This window comes from Syzygium oleosum, unplaced genomic scaffold (assembly GCF_021117445.2).
Source record: "Syzygium oleosum isolate NSW1041296 unplaced genomic scaffold, Sole_v2.1 Sole_v2.16, whole genome shotgun sequence".
NCBI classification, from domain to species: domain Eukaryota; kingdom Viridiplantae; phylum Streptophyta; class Magnoliopsida; order Myrtales; family Myrtaceae; genus Syzygium; species Syzygium oleosum.
The window spans coordinates 2030870-2047088 of record NW_026607500.1 but is presented as its reverse complement, the minus strand read 5'-3'; the positions used below and the strand labels follow the sequence as shown (position 1 = coordinate 2047088).

At 42.1% G+C, this 16219-nt stretch overlaps 1 protein-coding gene across 1 annotated transcript; it reads left to right on the top strand.

Annotated features, from left to right (window-relative positions):
- The first annotated feature begins 11412 nt into the window (after nt 1-11412).
- Nucleotides 11413-12172, top strand: LOC115689463 (germin-like protein subfamily 1 member 7). The gene is made up of 2 exons (XM_030615505.2): nt 11413-11530; nt 11619-12172. Exons 1-2 carry the CDS (start codon nt 11413-11415, stop codon nt 12170-12172), a joined length of 672 nt encoding a protein of 223 aa, XP_030471365.1.
- The last annotated feature ends 4047 nt before the right edge of the window (nt 12173-16219 follow it).

Here is a 16219-nt window from a genome sequence, read left to right as displayed (position 1 = left end):
TATATGTCAATTCAATCATAAACTTTTAAATTTGGCCAATTTAGTCCAAACATTTTAATGATTTGTCAATGTAATCCTTTTGGCCAATTTTGGATGAAAATCGCAAACATGAACGCTAGCCAGCCAACCTATGTGGCATGGCCGGCACTGACGTTGACAATTTTTGCAATTTTTTTTCTTTTTTTTTCCTTTTCTTTGCTTTCCTTTTTTCTTTTTTCTTTTTTTCTTATTCCTCGGTAGTGACCAACAGAGGTCGTCGGTCACAACCCACAGTGAAAAAGAAAAGAATAAAAGAAAAAATCAGAAATTTTTAAAAAAATGCAAACATTATCTACATCAGCATCGGCCATGCCGCATAGGATGGCTAACAATCACGTCAGCGATTTCCTACCAAAATTGGCTGGAAGATCTATATTGGTATATCGTCAAAAAGTTTATGACTAAATTAGTCATATTGAAAAGTTTAAGACTAAATTGGCCGTGTACAATAGATTTATGACTTTTTTGGTAATTTTTCCGATCTGACTCTTTTTTTTTTTGTTTATCCTACTCTAACTCTCAACTCACTCTCAGACTTTTGCCCTGCCTCTTGCAGGGCATGGGAGTCGAAATCCACATTTGAAACTATACGTCCCCACCACTAGGCCCTTTATCTTACACCTGAGCAATTATATTCATTTGGCTAAGAGCACCTTCTCAGTCATTTACACATTTCTCTTACATGTTTCAAATGTCTCCCTAATATGCAACCAGGCCTTCATTGTGTACATGGGTGCCCGGCTCAAAAATGCGTTTTCACATCGTTGCCTCACCACATTAACATGCTCCAGAAAATCATTGGCAGGTCTGACAATCAACAACCAATTCATATTTTATGTTATGGAAGCCAAGCGATCGAACAATAAATTTCATAAAACAAGAAAATAAATCGGACACCAGATTTACGTGGTTCGGTCATAGTGACCTACGTCTACGGAGAGAGCAGCAACGAATTTCACTATAGATCAAGTGATACAATGGAGATTATAACCACACTCGAGTCACTCAAACATTTTATGTGTTTCCCAAGCTCCAATTACACTCAATAACTCATGCAGTGTTTAGCCCCACAATTCCTCACGAAATAATCTTTCAATCTCGCGAATGAATTATACACGAATCTTACCACAAGATTTAATCGTTATAAACACTTGAACTCTTGGTGTAATTCCATGAACAAAATCATGAACCCGCTGCCAAGCACCTAGCACCTATGGATGACCCACGGTACTCAGAGAGGTAATGGCACTTAAAGATGACTTCTCTGTTCAAAGCATCCCCTGAATAGGGGTGTCAAAACTGAACCGTATACCCAAATAGAAACACGAACTGACCCGAACAAGCCCGAAATTTTATGTTATTTTCGGTTCGGGTCTCATTATGTTCGGGTAACAGTTATAAAATGGGTATTGTAACATGTTTATGTTCGGTTTGGGTCCTAACACGTACTGAAACACGTTACTTTACCAAAAACATACTTTGTCTTCGCCACTCCGCAAGTTGAATCGAAGAGAGTTCTGGAGTCCAGAGAGTTGCCCATGACAGTAGACTTTGTCTTCACTTCACGTCTTTTCACGTGTCTCTCTCATCTTCTTGGGACTTTGTGAAGACTCTAGCAACCTACACTCTGTCTAGTCTCCCCCCAAACTCTCACACTCCCTAAAGCATACTCTCTTTAGTACCTAGTACCAAGCAGCCGGTCCTGCGCTGATAAGCCTCCACATCCCTCCATGCACTTCGAAATTCAAAATAGATGACCCTCCACTTCTCTGTCTCTTTCTCTTCGCTCTCCAAGAGCACAAAGAAGTCAGGCACAAGGACATTAACATTTTCAGTTTTAGTGACGGGGGATTGGGGACCGATGGTGCTGTCGATGCTACTCAGCCCGGGGCTACTGTTCTAGATCCCGGGATGCCACTGGGTGGTTGAGTTCGGCAACATGCAGACCAGTGTCGCCTTCGTCACCATCCACGCCATCATCGTCTTCGGCCTCATCACCATCTTTAAACAGGGAAAAGGGAAAAAAATCAAAACTTTAGCGGTCACCAACCTTGGTCAATCTTGGGTTCTTCCCGATCTGCTACCCTCCCCCCACTCTCTCCTCTCCATCATCGGGCCGAGGCTGAAGCCCAGGTCGAGCCGAGTCCCCCGACGGAGAAGGAGGAGTCAATTGAGGCGTGTGAGGAGAGAGTTGTCACGCCCCGAACCCTATCGAGCTCGCGACATCCCTCTTTGGTCGAATTAATGCGACGACCCAGGAAACGTCGCCGACCTCAAACGATCACATCAGAGTTTGCACACGGTGAAAACAAGAACATAAACCCTGACAATAAAATCATGGGGTAATACAGAGAGATAATTCACCAAGCCACCAAACATAACATTACACCTCGAGATATATACAATATTCATTCTCATCCATTACACAACCATTAGTCACTTCGAGCACTCACCAAAATTTACATCAACCTATAATACACATACAAACTAGCTTCTCCGGGTCACGTCATCAACTCCAAAAAGGTTAGTAGTCTAGGTATATTCTATTTTCAAAAATGGGACACTTCAAAAGGCTTGGCTACCCCTAGTCTAGCCCCTACGCCCTGTAGACGGCGTCCATTCCGATTCGGTCTCCCCAAAATTCGAATCTGAATCCTCCTCAGGCACGTGCTCCTCTGAAGACTCGGAGTCTGCCTCGATCTCGATCGGGGTATCCTCATCCCCCGACCCTAATGGCACCTCAATCCGTTCCTCGGATTCAAACTCTTCCTGCAAATTTTCCTTATGCTCCTCCCCTGGTTCTTCCTCTGGCTCTACCCCTAAGTCCACCTAGACTACGGTCGTATGTTTGATCCAAGCCAAAATTGTCGTCTACCGGATACTCTACAACTGAATGCTCGGTGTGCATTGGTATACCAAAACGCTGGAGCGGTGGTGGCGGTGGTGGATTCATGGTTCAGGGCGGGGCTCTGAAATAATTTGGTTAAACAACCATGAGACAACTCTCAATAAGTTGACAGCCTAAACTCCACTTAAGCTACTACGTATCTCTAGACAGGTCCAAACACCCAATCATTCAATACATACATAATACACACACAAATGTACTTATCTGGGCTCAACCTCCACATTAGTCTCAAATACACGAGTTTCAAACCACATGCACATTCCAAGCCATTCTCATGCCCAAAAGCACATGTCGTACACGCAACAATTCCGAACCCCACATTTCACACTCATTCATGCACTAACACACCATTTTCATTTTCCATCTCGTTCCTCGGCCCGCGTAAACACGCCTCAGGCCCCACATTCCTATCGCGACCCGCGTAAACACGCCTCAGGCCCGATCTCACTTTCCACTTGCCACATCACACAATCCTATCGCGACCCGCGTAAACACGCCTCAGGCCCGATCACATTCTCACTTGCCACATCACACATTCCTATCGCGACCCGCGTAAACACGCCTCAGGCCCGATTACATTCTCACTTGCCACATCACACATTTCACTTTCAATCTCTTTCCACGGCCCGCGTAAACACGCCTCAGGCCCCACATTCGTATCACGACCCGCGTAAACACGCCTCAGGCCGGTTCAATTCCCCGCGTAAACATGCCTCAGGCCGGTTCAATTCCCCGCGTAAACACGCCTAAGGGATTTAGTGATCACACGAACATGCCAACACGCCGTATTTTATCTGTACCCCGCGTAAACACGCCTCAGGGCTTTTTAGTGATCACACGCACATCACACGCCTCAAATCTCACACGTTCACATACTCGAACATTAATTAAATTCACCCAAATGCACCCAATTCAACCATATCAATTCAGCCCCTAGAACATACAAACACACATTCAAGCATTAATTCCAGTCACAAGGGCAGCAACTATTCAACCTCGACACCCCCACCATTCCGCTCATAAAAATGAACATCCATAGAATCAGAGTAAATCTGGGCAGTTTACAAAGTGACCGAAATCCCATCAAAATAAATAGTAAACAAACTCCAAAAATTCTAAATTTTGGATATATCATAAAAAACATCTTGATAAACATTTCTTATGAAGAAACGAAATCCGGTTTAATCAGCAACCATGTTTTTTCGTCCCTCGAAACCAGACCAGAATCAGTTCGCTCTAACAGACTGTTTTGTCCACAAAATACATTTCTTTCAACACTAAAATCACCTTGAAAAGCTTTGAAATTTTTATATGTCATAGAAAAGAAAGTCTCCAACAACTTTTGTGAAGGAAGTTTATTGAAAATAGATTTGGAAAATTTTATAAAAATTCGGCAAGACAAGAAGATCGGGATGAACAGTGTTCCGGGCAGTTTTAAGACGGTCTGAAAATGGGTTTTCGTGCTACCCAAATGGCCTCCAAAAATTCCAAATTTAAAATATGTTATACCTCAGGATGTGAGGAAAAACTTTTGTGAAGGACACCACCCCTGATTCGTCCTCCAAAAATCTCCACAAAAATAGTAAACCGGGAGGGTACAGAAAACACAATTCCGAGATTCAACCCAAACTTCAAGGATCCGAGTCCTTGTTGATAACCACCGAACTTCAGCCATCAAAATTTATTCCGCAAGGTTCAAACTACCATGCCACAACCATCATATAACATGCCATTTTTCATCACAAAAATCATGGCACAATGATCACGGCATTACACGGCAATTTCACGCAATTAATTGCCGAATCAAAACATCCAATCTACGTGCCAAACAGAAAATCACAGCATCCAATCCAGCCAATCACAGCCCTTATTTGGCCTCTAATTTACCACCAAAATACCACAATTTCATCCCTACGGCCCCTCATCCAAATCAGCCCCTAAAACTGACTAAACCGTGTCTAAACTAGTCCGTTAATACCCGATATCCTAAATAGGGTTTAGATTGCAACTTACTTAGAATCCTAAGCGCGTCCAAGTAAGAGAGAGAGGGTGATGAGCCGGCGGTCACGCGGTGGCAGCGGCGGTCCGGCTGATTGGCGGCGATCGGCGACGGCGGCGATGGCTTGCTCGGCCGGCTACTCACGGCCACGATAGAGAGAGAGAGAGGGAGATCGCCGAGAGGGTGGTGAGGGGACGGCTTGGTGACCGAACGGGCGGCGACGGGTGGACGGTGGCCGGCACGGCGGCGGTACGGCCAAGGGGGAGAGGAGGCGGTCGGTCGGTGGAGGGGGGGGGTGTGCCGAGAGAGAGAGAGGGAGAAATGAGAGGGGGAGAGAGAGAAATTGGTATATATAAACGAATAATTGACCCACTTTTGGCAAAATGACCATCTTGCCCCTCTCTCTAAAATCCAATCGACGGTCACGATTCGTTCTTATCTTGAGATCAATAGTCGAGATCGAATCTTTTCCAAAATATCCAAGGGTAAAATGGGAATTTCCCAAAAAGTCCAAGGGCAAAATTGTCCAAAAATTGTCATTTCTAAAGTGAGGGTGAAATGACCAAAATGCCCTTCCCCATTTATACTTGGCCTTAACAAACTTCCAGGGGTAAAACGGTCATTTTTCATTTCTTGCCGAAATTCGATTTTTCTGAAGGATTCGGACAATTCTAAGGCTGATCATGCCCATAACAACGTCGTCCAAATGATCTGTCGTGACTTTCTAAATTTTCAATGCCCAATTTGGTCTCTAATTAATGACTAAATTTAAATAACATAACTTGAGCGTATCTCAGACTAACAGGTGGCTTGTGGGGAAATTCACACTGTTGACCCGTGACCGATACTGAATCAAGCCACGTTCAAGTTCACTCGGGTCGTGACGACCTCGGTTGTCACTTAATCGCGAGGATCGATAGCTAGTTCCGACGGGCGCGATCGTTTGGTATAGGTTTAGGGTCATTCGTCAGTTCATCTCGTGGTCAAGCGGAATCACCCGCGATCCACTAATATGACAGCGGCGAATTGATCCCTAACTATCCTTGGATCGGCCTACATTGGCTCAAAATGTCACCTCGACAATTCTATGGTCGAAAGTCAATTCACGATCGAGTTTCTTTGGTCTCGCGAATTTAAATCCCCAATTAGCCTTTCCCTAACGGTTAGTATCCCAGGAATAATCAGTTCCAGGCGAGATCTAACTACAAGTACATCCATAAAATCATCAATTTCATAAATTCCAAGTGGGTCAGATTTCAGAATGTCACAAGAGTAATGGCGGACAAACTTGGTGAAGAAAGACCAAAAAAGGGAGGACAATCTCTTTCACTAGACACCTCTCACGATCTTCTTCTTTTTCTAAAATAGGAAATCGAGCTTGATTGTGCCCTAGAGGCTAGAAATGTAGATGCAATAAAAAACAAAACAAAACAAAACAAACCCGAAACCCGACCCGAGGTTTCAGCTCAGGTTATTTGAGATTTGGGTAATGTTTGGGTCAGCGAGAACACACATATCCTATGGGTCGGGTCGGGTCGGGTCGCGTGAAAATCCGACCCAACTCGACCCATTGACACCCCTAGCCCTAACCTGTATATAATATATGGTCAACGAAGTCAACCACGTAAAGTAAAAAAAAAGTAATCCACGTTCAGCATCCAAAAAGCATTCGGTCAACAAGTCAAACTTGATGAGCATCCCCCCTTCAGATAAACTTTAGCCGTGACTTCCACAAGAAATAGGAAAGAATTTATTCTTTCTACTTTCCTTTTCCAACGTGAAGTCCAACAAAAGGAAATCCCACTGCCAGGAGATATTCACAATTTGGTCCAATTCAAAATACACGTTGGACTTTCCAACTTCGGTGGCCGAAGATTGCAGCACATATCAGGAAACCTTATTTCCGAAACTTGGTCTTACATTAAATTAATATTTCTAAAATTCAGATTTTCGCTTCGGGCTCAAACTCGAGACATATTCGAACATTTTAGGTATTTTAGGTATATATAGCTTATAAATAACCAAAATTTTGGTGGAAAACCCGTTTTTGCTACATTTCCTTATATAGCTCGGTACCATCCGAAAAGAAATCATATCCACATTTATCCCACCTTTCATGTGAAATTTTTTCATCCGGATTGTATCCGTGTTTTATCCGGCCTTATCCTATCTTGGACAACAATCAAACATTGGATAAAATAAAATTTACCTTGTCCAGACTTTCACCCTGGTCACCAACCATGGCCGTAGTATTCATTTGGCTTTGATCTAGACCAGACCGAACCATTTCATAAGAAGTTTCAGAATATGTACAGCGAAGATCCCTCGAAGCATCTGTTCTGTAGCTACAAAAGGAGCTTCGATGGATTTGCTGCAATGTTAACGGAAGAGGAAGCGAAGAAGATGGCTGGTAATTAACATCATAGTTTAGTCTATCATAAATTTACATATATATGGATACATGTATTGCTTGTAACAAATACAAAATCGTTTCTGTGGCACAAAACTTAGGATTGGAGGGCGTGGTGTCCGTGTTCCCCAGCCAGAAGCAGCAGCTCCACACCACGAAATCACGGGACTTCATGGGCTTCTCACGACAAGTGAATAGATCGGAAACAGAAGGCAATGTCATCGTCGGAGTGGTCGACACTGCATATGGCCGGAATCGGAGAGTTTCAGTGACGAAGGGCTGGGCCTGCCGCCGAGCAAATGGACCGGCACTTGTCAAACTTCAAACAATTTCACTTGCAACAAGTACGTCATTATTTAACATTCTTCTTAACAAAATTACATGAATATATCTTATGTATATATATATTTTATGCTTTAATGTGCTACAACAACGATATTTATGTTCGCGAGCCGGTTGAGAGATTGTTGTCACATTGACATTTTCTTAAAAAAAGTAGATAAAAAAATTGAACAAACTTCTATTTGACTATAAATTTTGGTTGACTTGACTCGTTTCATCCAATGATTGATAGATTTCTCTTGCAATGAGATGGTCGTTTTTTAATTCGCATGCATAATTTCATGGTCAACTAGAACCGTCTCCTCAATGGGTTTAATATTTTTACTTCGTTTCTGTACAATCTCCAAAAAAAAAATAGAAAAGCAAAGAACTGAATCGGAAAATCAAGAAACGTATGATTAGAATTATCTAAAATTTGTATTGACTATATTAAAAAATTAAAACTATATATGTTATGAAGCTAGAGAGATGAGACGACAGAATCAAGAAGGAATATGAAGTATCACGTCAATATGATAATGAATACACTCATATGTCCAATTATTTTTATACCAAGGTTATCGGGGCAAAATACTACCAAGCAGACCACAAATATCCAAGGGATTTTGTATCCCCAAGAGACTCCAGTGGCCATAGATCGCACACGGCGTTGACGATAGCCGGAGGTGAAGTAAGTATGGCCAATCTATTTGGCCTGGCTCAAGGCACGGCTCGCGGCAGAGTTCCATCAGCCCGCATAGCGGTGTACAAAGTGTGTTGGTCCGTTGGTTGCGATGACGCTGACATCCTTGCCGCATTCGATGACGCGAAGCGTGTACTTCAACGCGGGTTGTGCCATAGGTGGTAGATGTTGAGCCTGAGGCATGTATTGTAACGCGGGCGCGAGACATGGCCTGAGGCGTGTACTGTAACGTGGGCCGAGGAGTGCTGGGAATATGGCCAACCTGAGGCGGTACCATTACGTGGGTTGTGCACTAGGAGAACGGATGTTGAGCCTGAGGCGGTACCATTACGCGAGCCCAGGAGTGTTGTGTATATGAGATGGTCGCAGTAAACCTGAGGCGGTACCATTACGCGGGTCACTGGCGAGTGAGGTGGAAAAGATGCGATGAAACGGGAACAAATGCATGAAATGTCATTAGAACATGCATATGAGTGGAATAGTGCTATTATAAGACTAATGTGCAGGTTGCGTATATTGAGAATCAGGTAAGTACGATTGTGTGGACGTCGTTTGTGTATGGCTTGATTTGGTGTCTGGACTTGTCTGGAATACGTGATAGCCTAGGTAAGGTTTAGGTTGTGTACTTATTGAGAAGTGTCTCATGGTTGTATCAACCAAACCATTTCAGAGCACCCGCCCAAGCTATGAACCTTCCGTCGCCGCCGCTACAGCATTTTGGGATTGTTATGCATACTAATCATGATGTGGTAGAGTTCCCGATCAAGATTGAGGCCGATTCGGAGTCGTCGGATGAGCCTGTGCCTGATGAGGATTCGGATGAGGATTTTGAGGAGAGTGAGTCAGAGTGGACGCCAGCAGAGGGCGTAGGGATTAGTTTTGGAGCTGAGGAAGAGTCTGGAAGTGTCCTATTTTGGTGTAGCGTTACCCAGGCTACTAATCTTTTGTGATATCGGTGGGTTGCAGTTTAGTAGTTCAATGTGCATATTTGCTTTGTGGTTTGTAAATGGCGATTGTGGCATAAGTTTTTACTGTAAATGGATATTGTACTTAAATTGAGGTATAGTATAAGATTTGGTGGTTTGGCAATTTATTCTCTTTAGTACCCCTGGTAAATCATTGTCTGGGTGTTCGTTGTTTCCGCCGCGATTAAACTCTGATGGGTTTCTTTTGGGTCGGCGACGTTTCCTGGGACGTCGCACTATTTCGACCGAAGAGGGATGTCGCGTGCTCGATGGGGTTGGGGGCGTGACAGTCCCAATCCACATCAGGATTGTCATCAAAATCAATGCTTGTTGCTGACTTGTTTCATAGTTCGACTTCTGCCTTTCTGTGAATACCGTTTCCGGAGCAATTCGGTGGGAGCTCTTATGATTCAAGTACTTCATTAGGAGTACGAAAGAGACGAAATGTATTTGCTACGGTTGCCTCTCATTGACAGTTGAGAATTGAAATGCCTGGCTGAAGGCCAATCTAAACCTGCTCTCAGAGTCAGCTGAATTTGTTCTCCTCAAGAATGACGATCACGTGGTATTTCTCAAACCATGGAGTCAGGTACTGCTCGATCTTAGTTTCAAAAAGAAATAATGGCCCCCTTAATCCTCAACTAAGTCATGACTTATAAGCTCTGGAAGCCACTGGAATATCATTAAATGCTCATAAACAAAGTCGACCTATGACTCTCTTTTCATTAGGATGCAGAGAAGTGGCAGCTTGGGACAAGAACAGTCTCTTATTACCTACAATCCGCGAACCATGCTCGGGAAAACAGAAAAAAAAGGCGCCAATGACATTAAATGGTCAAACCGCGGTAATGAGCTTATTGTTTATGCAGGAATGATTATTTTATCCATTTTGGGGCAATGAAAGAGTGCAATGCAACCAAGTAAATGTGAAGAACTTTGGTATTGGGTAACAAAGATGGGGACATCGATGACAAGAGTATTTTCGGGATGAAGATGGATATGGATATTGTTCTCCTTTTGCAATCTAGATAACCAGTTCAATCTTTTGGAGATATCCCATTGTCGCAGAAGAAATGGTCTTTACTTGATCAGGCTGCATTGATGATGCTAGACAGTTTACCTTTTTTCACAAGAAAAGTGAAGAAAAAACGGTACAAGGATGTAAAAGTTATCGAAGACCACTTCCATATCGGACGACGTGCCTTCTTCAAGCTGGAGGGAGAGGAAATCAAACGAATCACCAAGTTCTCGCAGTTGTTATGGAACGGTTCATCCTTGGACTTCAGAAGCGGGAAATAGATTCTACTTTGAAAACATGGTAATATGCAGGGTAACTTCCCCAATAAACTATATCTCCATATAATCGCACCTTTAATCATTAAGTAAGTCATGTCTTATAAAGAAAATGGAAGTAAAATCTTCTTTTCATTTGGCTGCTGACAAGTGGCAGCTTGGGAGAAGAACAGGATCTTATTTCCTACCACCCACAAACCTAGCTCGGGAAAAAGAAAATCTACTAAAATTATTATGATGCAAAATAAGAAAATTTGTATGAAATGATCAAATCATCCGCGTTGAGCTTATCATATCTAAAATACTGAGCTCATCAACTTTTGTGCGACAATAGAGTGCATTTCTAGATATTTTCAGTCTTTGTCAGATATTAAACCCTGCACAAGATATGCTCTTTACTTGGTAATCTTCTTTGAGTGGTAAAAGAGTTGTAAAAGAAACAAAGAAGAAATGGTACGAGGATTCAAAAATTCATCAAAGACCATTTCAATATCAGGTGATATGCATTCTTTAAGCTGGAGGAGAGGAAATGAAACAAATCGCCAAGTCGTCGGAGTTGTTATAGGGTGAGAAGGGGAAAATAGATAAAACCTCAGAAGACTTGGTAGTAATCTGCATGAAAACCTGCTGGCAAACTAAACACTGGGTCAAACATTTTCATCTATAAAGAGAGAGCATGTTGCCATGCAAGTCCTCACTCCTCCCTCAAGCAATACTAGTCTGTGCAAGGATTAGAACCTGCGATCAAGGCCCCAACTCCTGTTCACAACCACAATGAAGTTTCTTCCCATTAGCTTTCTCATATTGGCTTTAGCAACTGCCGCCGCTTTAGCTTACGACCCGAGTCCTCTTCAGGACATATGCGTGGCAACCAGTGATATGGAATCTGGAGGTTGGTTCCTCAATTCTTGCATTAGTCATGTATTTCATATCTGCCTTATGATGCCGAAACTGAGACGCCAATTTTTTTTCTTATGCAGTATTTGTGAATGGAAAGTTCTGCAAGGACCCCAAAGAAACCACAGCTGATGATTTCGTCTTTATGGGGTTCAGAACTCCTGGAAACACATCGAATCCGCTTGGATCAAAAGTCACACAGGCTTTTGTCGACCAATTTCCAGGACTCAACACTCTTGGAATATCCATGGCTCGCATTGACTTCGCTCCTGGCGGCCTAAATCCTCCCCACACTCACCCTCGTGGCACCGAGGTTTTGGTAGTGGTGGAGGGTACGCTACTTGTTGGCTTTGTCACGTCCAATCAATTAAACAACACACTCTTCACCAAAGTCCTGTACAAGGGGGACGTGTTTGTGTTCCCCATTGGTCTCATTCACTTCCAGTTGAATATCGGAAACACGTATGCGCTAGCCTTTTCCGGTCTTAGCAGCCAGAACCCAGGAGTCATTACCATTGCTAATGCTGTCTTCGGAGCGAAGCCACCCATTTCTGCTGATGTTCTTACCAAGGCCTTCCAAGTGGACAAGAAGGTTGTTGACTATCTCCAGGCGCAATTTTGGTACGACAACAACTAAATGAATCTATCATAAGTTACACAAAATAATTGAATTATAAGAGTTACAAGATTAATCTTATTTCCATAAGTGGTTGTGTTAGACACATAACTAAACTACATACCACATGTATTATTGATTTCGAGTAAATCATTGTTGCCTCTCTCTCGACTGGTATCCAATAAAAGATTGTTACCTCTCTCTCTCTCTCTCATGACACGATCAGGATAATTGGACTCATTCCTCAATTAAAATGTCTATAAATGGAAAATCAGAGTGCAATAACATTAAACTATGTACAATTCGGAACTGGGAAGGATGTTATCTAATAGTAAATATTGCTTCCCACATCAACGGAATTTGTACTCCAAAAAGGGTATCATGCAAAGAATGTCCAACCCTATTAAATAGTCTGATTTAAAACAGTCTTGTGATTGAGTACAGAGACTATTTAAAGAAATCATCAGGGCGATTGTTAATACATCCGGCCCTTAGGTGGCCAAAAATAAAAAAAGAACCGCTTTGTTTCCATCATTATCTTGAAAGGAGAAGTTCACCACAATGTGTCAATTTCCTTAGAGTATCAAATTCAAGTTTGATAAATTACTGCTGACGACATTTCTCATTTTTTTACCGACATACTAAATTCTGCAGATAACTTTACTTTTTCTTTAGTATGGCCAGAAGAAAAATCTTTCCTGCACTCATTTTCCATCTACAATCAAAATGTCGGGTTGAAACCTCATAATTTCGGCTGGATAATTATTTCCAGAATTGTCGTGGCCTACAATATCATTTATAAATGTGTATGCACGGACAAAGTCAAAACCTTGAATACGATATGGACGGCATTGATCTCTTTATTGAAGCAATCACTATTACAATCTCAAATAGACCATCGATGGACATAAAGGGGAAATATAGAGACACAAATGCGTTACTTCCTATGCACTTATTTTGACAATTTCCAAAAGAACGAGAAAGCTAAGTTGCTTCTCAACCTTAGCTTGGAATGATCTAAGACTCTATATAACAATTGAACCGAAAACAAACTTAGACATATCATGAAGATGGACATGAGTCTGAACAAAATCGTCGTGCAATTCAATTTGGTCTAACCGTTTAATTTCAAATATGGGTCCGAAGTGGCCATTTGGTCTCAAACAAGAGATTAAGCTCCCCGGTTGGCAAGTACATATGCTTATTCCGGTAGCACGAGTAGGGGCATTTTTGTCCATAGTCATTTTTTTTTCTTTTTTTTTCCCATCTTTTCATTGTTCATCTTCTTGATTCTTGGAGGGAAGTTGCAGGTCTCAAGCTCACCTCCAAATCTGGCCATCTTACATGACCACGGGCATTCAAGCGTCGCCTTGGCCCACTTTTCAGATAGCCGTCCATGGCCACCGGCACTAAACGAGCCGTTGTCTCTCTCTTTACACTCAAAAGCATATATTTAACTTAATCCCAAAACTCTTTGATCTCTTTCTCAATAACTTGATTTAGCCCCCCAAAAAGCCATGGGATAGCTCTGACAAGAAAACCATGAATTGCTAGTCCGGCAACCGCAGGTAGCACGGTTCCGACAAGAAGAAGAAGTTTGAGCTGGTGGCACTGCCCTCAAACGTCAGGCCGAAAGCAGCAGAAGCTGAAAGGGCCGGAGGCTGCTGTGAGGCCCAACCGTTACGCTGTTGACCAAGTGCAACCTTTGGCTATTGAAGTGATAGCAGAATAATGACTACCGGCTCATGGAGGAGTTCGTGATGAACGAAGATCAGCTCAAGCCATGGCCACATGCAACGATGGCTCGTTTCGTAGCCGATGGCCATGGATAGCCCGGTCTGAAGAGCTTGCCAAGAAGACGCCTGAATGCGAGCCAACAGCCATGGAAGACTTGAAGGAGGAAGAAGAGAAAAAAAATGAAAAGAAAAAAAAAAAAAGAAATGTTATGAAGGAAGGCCGTGGGTGACTTCCAGGCAAGTGGAACACAATAACAGAGTAATGGCAGTGGAACATATATTAAGTTGTCCAACACGTCCAACATCTATAGAGCACGCAATCATATAATATATTTCCGAGACGACCTCCTCACCTTCGAAGACTTTCACCAAATATTTCCTCAAACTTAGCCCTGTATTTGGTGCTAGTCTGAATGGTATTTTTTAACTGATGAAGGAAAGCCCCAGGTAACTTCCAAACAGGTGGAACATGATAACAAAATAATGGTAAGTGGAGAATATATTAAGTTGTATAATACGCCCAACATCCAACTAACATGCAATAATATAATATATTTTCGAGACGACCTCCTCCTCTTCTCTTCTTTTTCTTTTTCTTTTTTCTTTTTTCCTTTTTCCCTCTCCTAGCCATCGATCTATGACTTTCTTTTCATTAGGATGCAGAGAAGTGGTAGCTTGGGACAAGAACAATCTCTTATTACCTACAATCCACGAACCATGCACGGGAAAACAGAAAAAAAAAAAAAAAAAGGTGCCAATGACATTAAATGGTCAAACCGCGGAAATGAGCTTATCGTTTTGTGCAAGAATGCTTATTTTATCCATTTTGGTGCAACAAAAGAGTGCAATGCAACCAAGTAAATGTTAAGAACTTTGGTATTGGGTAATGAAGGAAACAGATTCCTAGAAATGCGGAAAGACAGAAACAAATTCCTAAACGACATAAAACTCGAACTAACGAGTATCGCCCAAAAATCGTATACGAAAAACGTACCCAGTATAAACTTGAATCACCGATCGTTAAAGTACATCACCAAGAGGGACGTACCTTGTTTTCCACGGATTAAATGTTCCTTTTGCAACGTCGAGAGAGAGAGAGAACAATCCTTAGATCGTTGAACAAAATCCCTTCTTCTTTGTCCTTCTGTGAGAATAAGTTTCTAATCATGAAAATATGCAACACCCACACACACTCTTACGTGTGTTCTCACTTTTTGTGTCTAGACAATAACTGCCAAGTGCAGTTATTTCCTTTCATGGGCTGAGGTAGCCCATCATGAGCGGCCCATCATTCACAAAGAAAACCCATCAGGTAACAAAGATGGGGGACATCGATGGCAAAAGTATTTTCGGGATAAAGATGGATATGGATATTGTTTTCCTTTTGCAATCTAGATAACCAATTCGTTCTTTTCGAGATATCTCATTGTCGCAGAACAAATGGTCTTTACTTGATCAGGCTGTATTGATTATGCTAGAGAGTTTACCATTTTTCACAAGAAAAGTGAAGAGAAAACGGCACAAGGATGTAAAAGTTATCGAAGACCACTTCCGTATCAGACGACGTGCCTTCTTCAAGCTGGAGGGAGAGGAAATCAAACGAATCACCAAGTCGTCGCAGTTGCTGTCGAACGGTTCATCCATGGACTTGAGAAGCGGGAAATAGATTCTACTTTGAAGACTTGGTAATATGCAGGGTAGCTTCCCCAATAAACTATATCTCCATATAATCGCACCTTGAATCATTAAGTAAGTCATGTCTTATAAAGAAAGTGGAGCTAAAACCTTCTTTTCATTCGGCAGCTGACAAGTGGCAGTTTGGGAGAAGAACAGGATTTTATTAATTTCCTACCACCCACGAACCTAGCTCGGGAAAAAGAAAATCTACCAAAAGTATTTTATGAAAAGTAAGAAAATTTGTATTAAATGATCAAATCATCATCGATGAGCTTATCATATCTGAAATATGAAGCTCATCAACTTTTGTGCGACAAGAGAGCGCATTTCTAGATATTTTCGGTCTTCTTTGAGTGGTAAAAGAGTTGTAAAAGAAACAAAGAAGAAACGGTACGAGGATTCAAAAATTCATCAAAGACCATTTCAAAATCAGGTGATAATTTACCTTACCAAAAAAAAAATCAGGTGATAAGAAACAAATGGCCAAGTCGTCGTAGTTGTTATAGGGTGAGAAGGGGAAAATAGATAAAACCTCTGAAGATTTGGTAGGAATCTGCATGAAAACCTTCTGATGAACCAAATACTGGGTCAAACATTTTCATCTATAAAGAGAGAGCATGTTGCCATGCAAGTCCTCACTCCTCCCTCAAGCAAT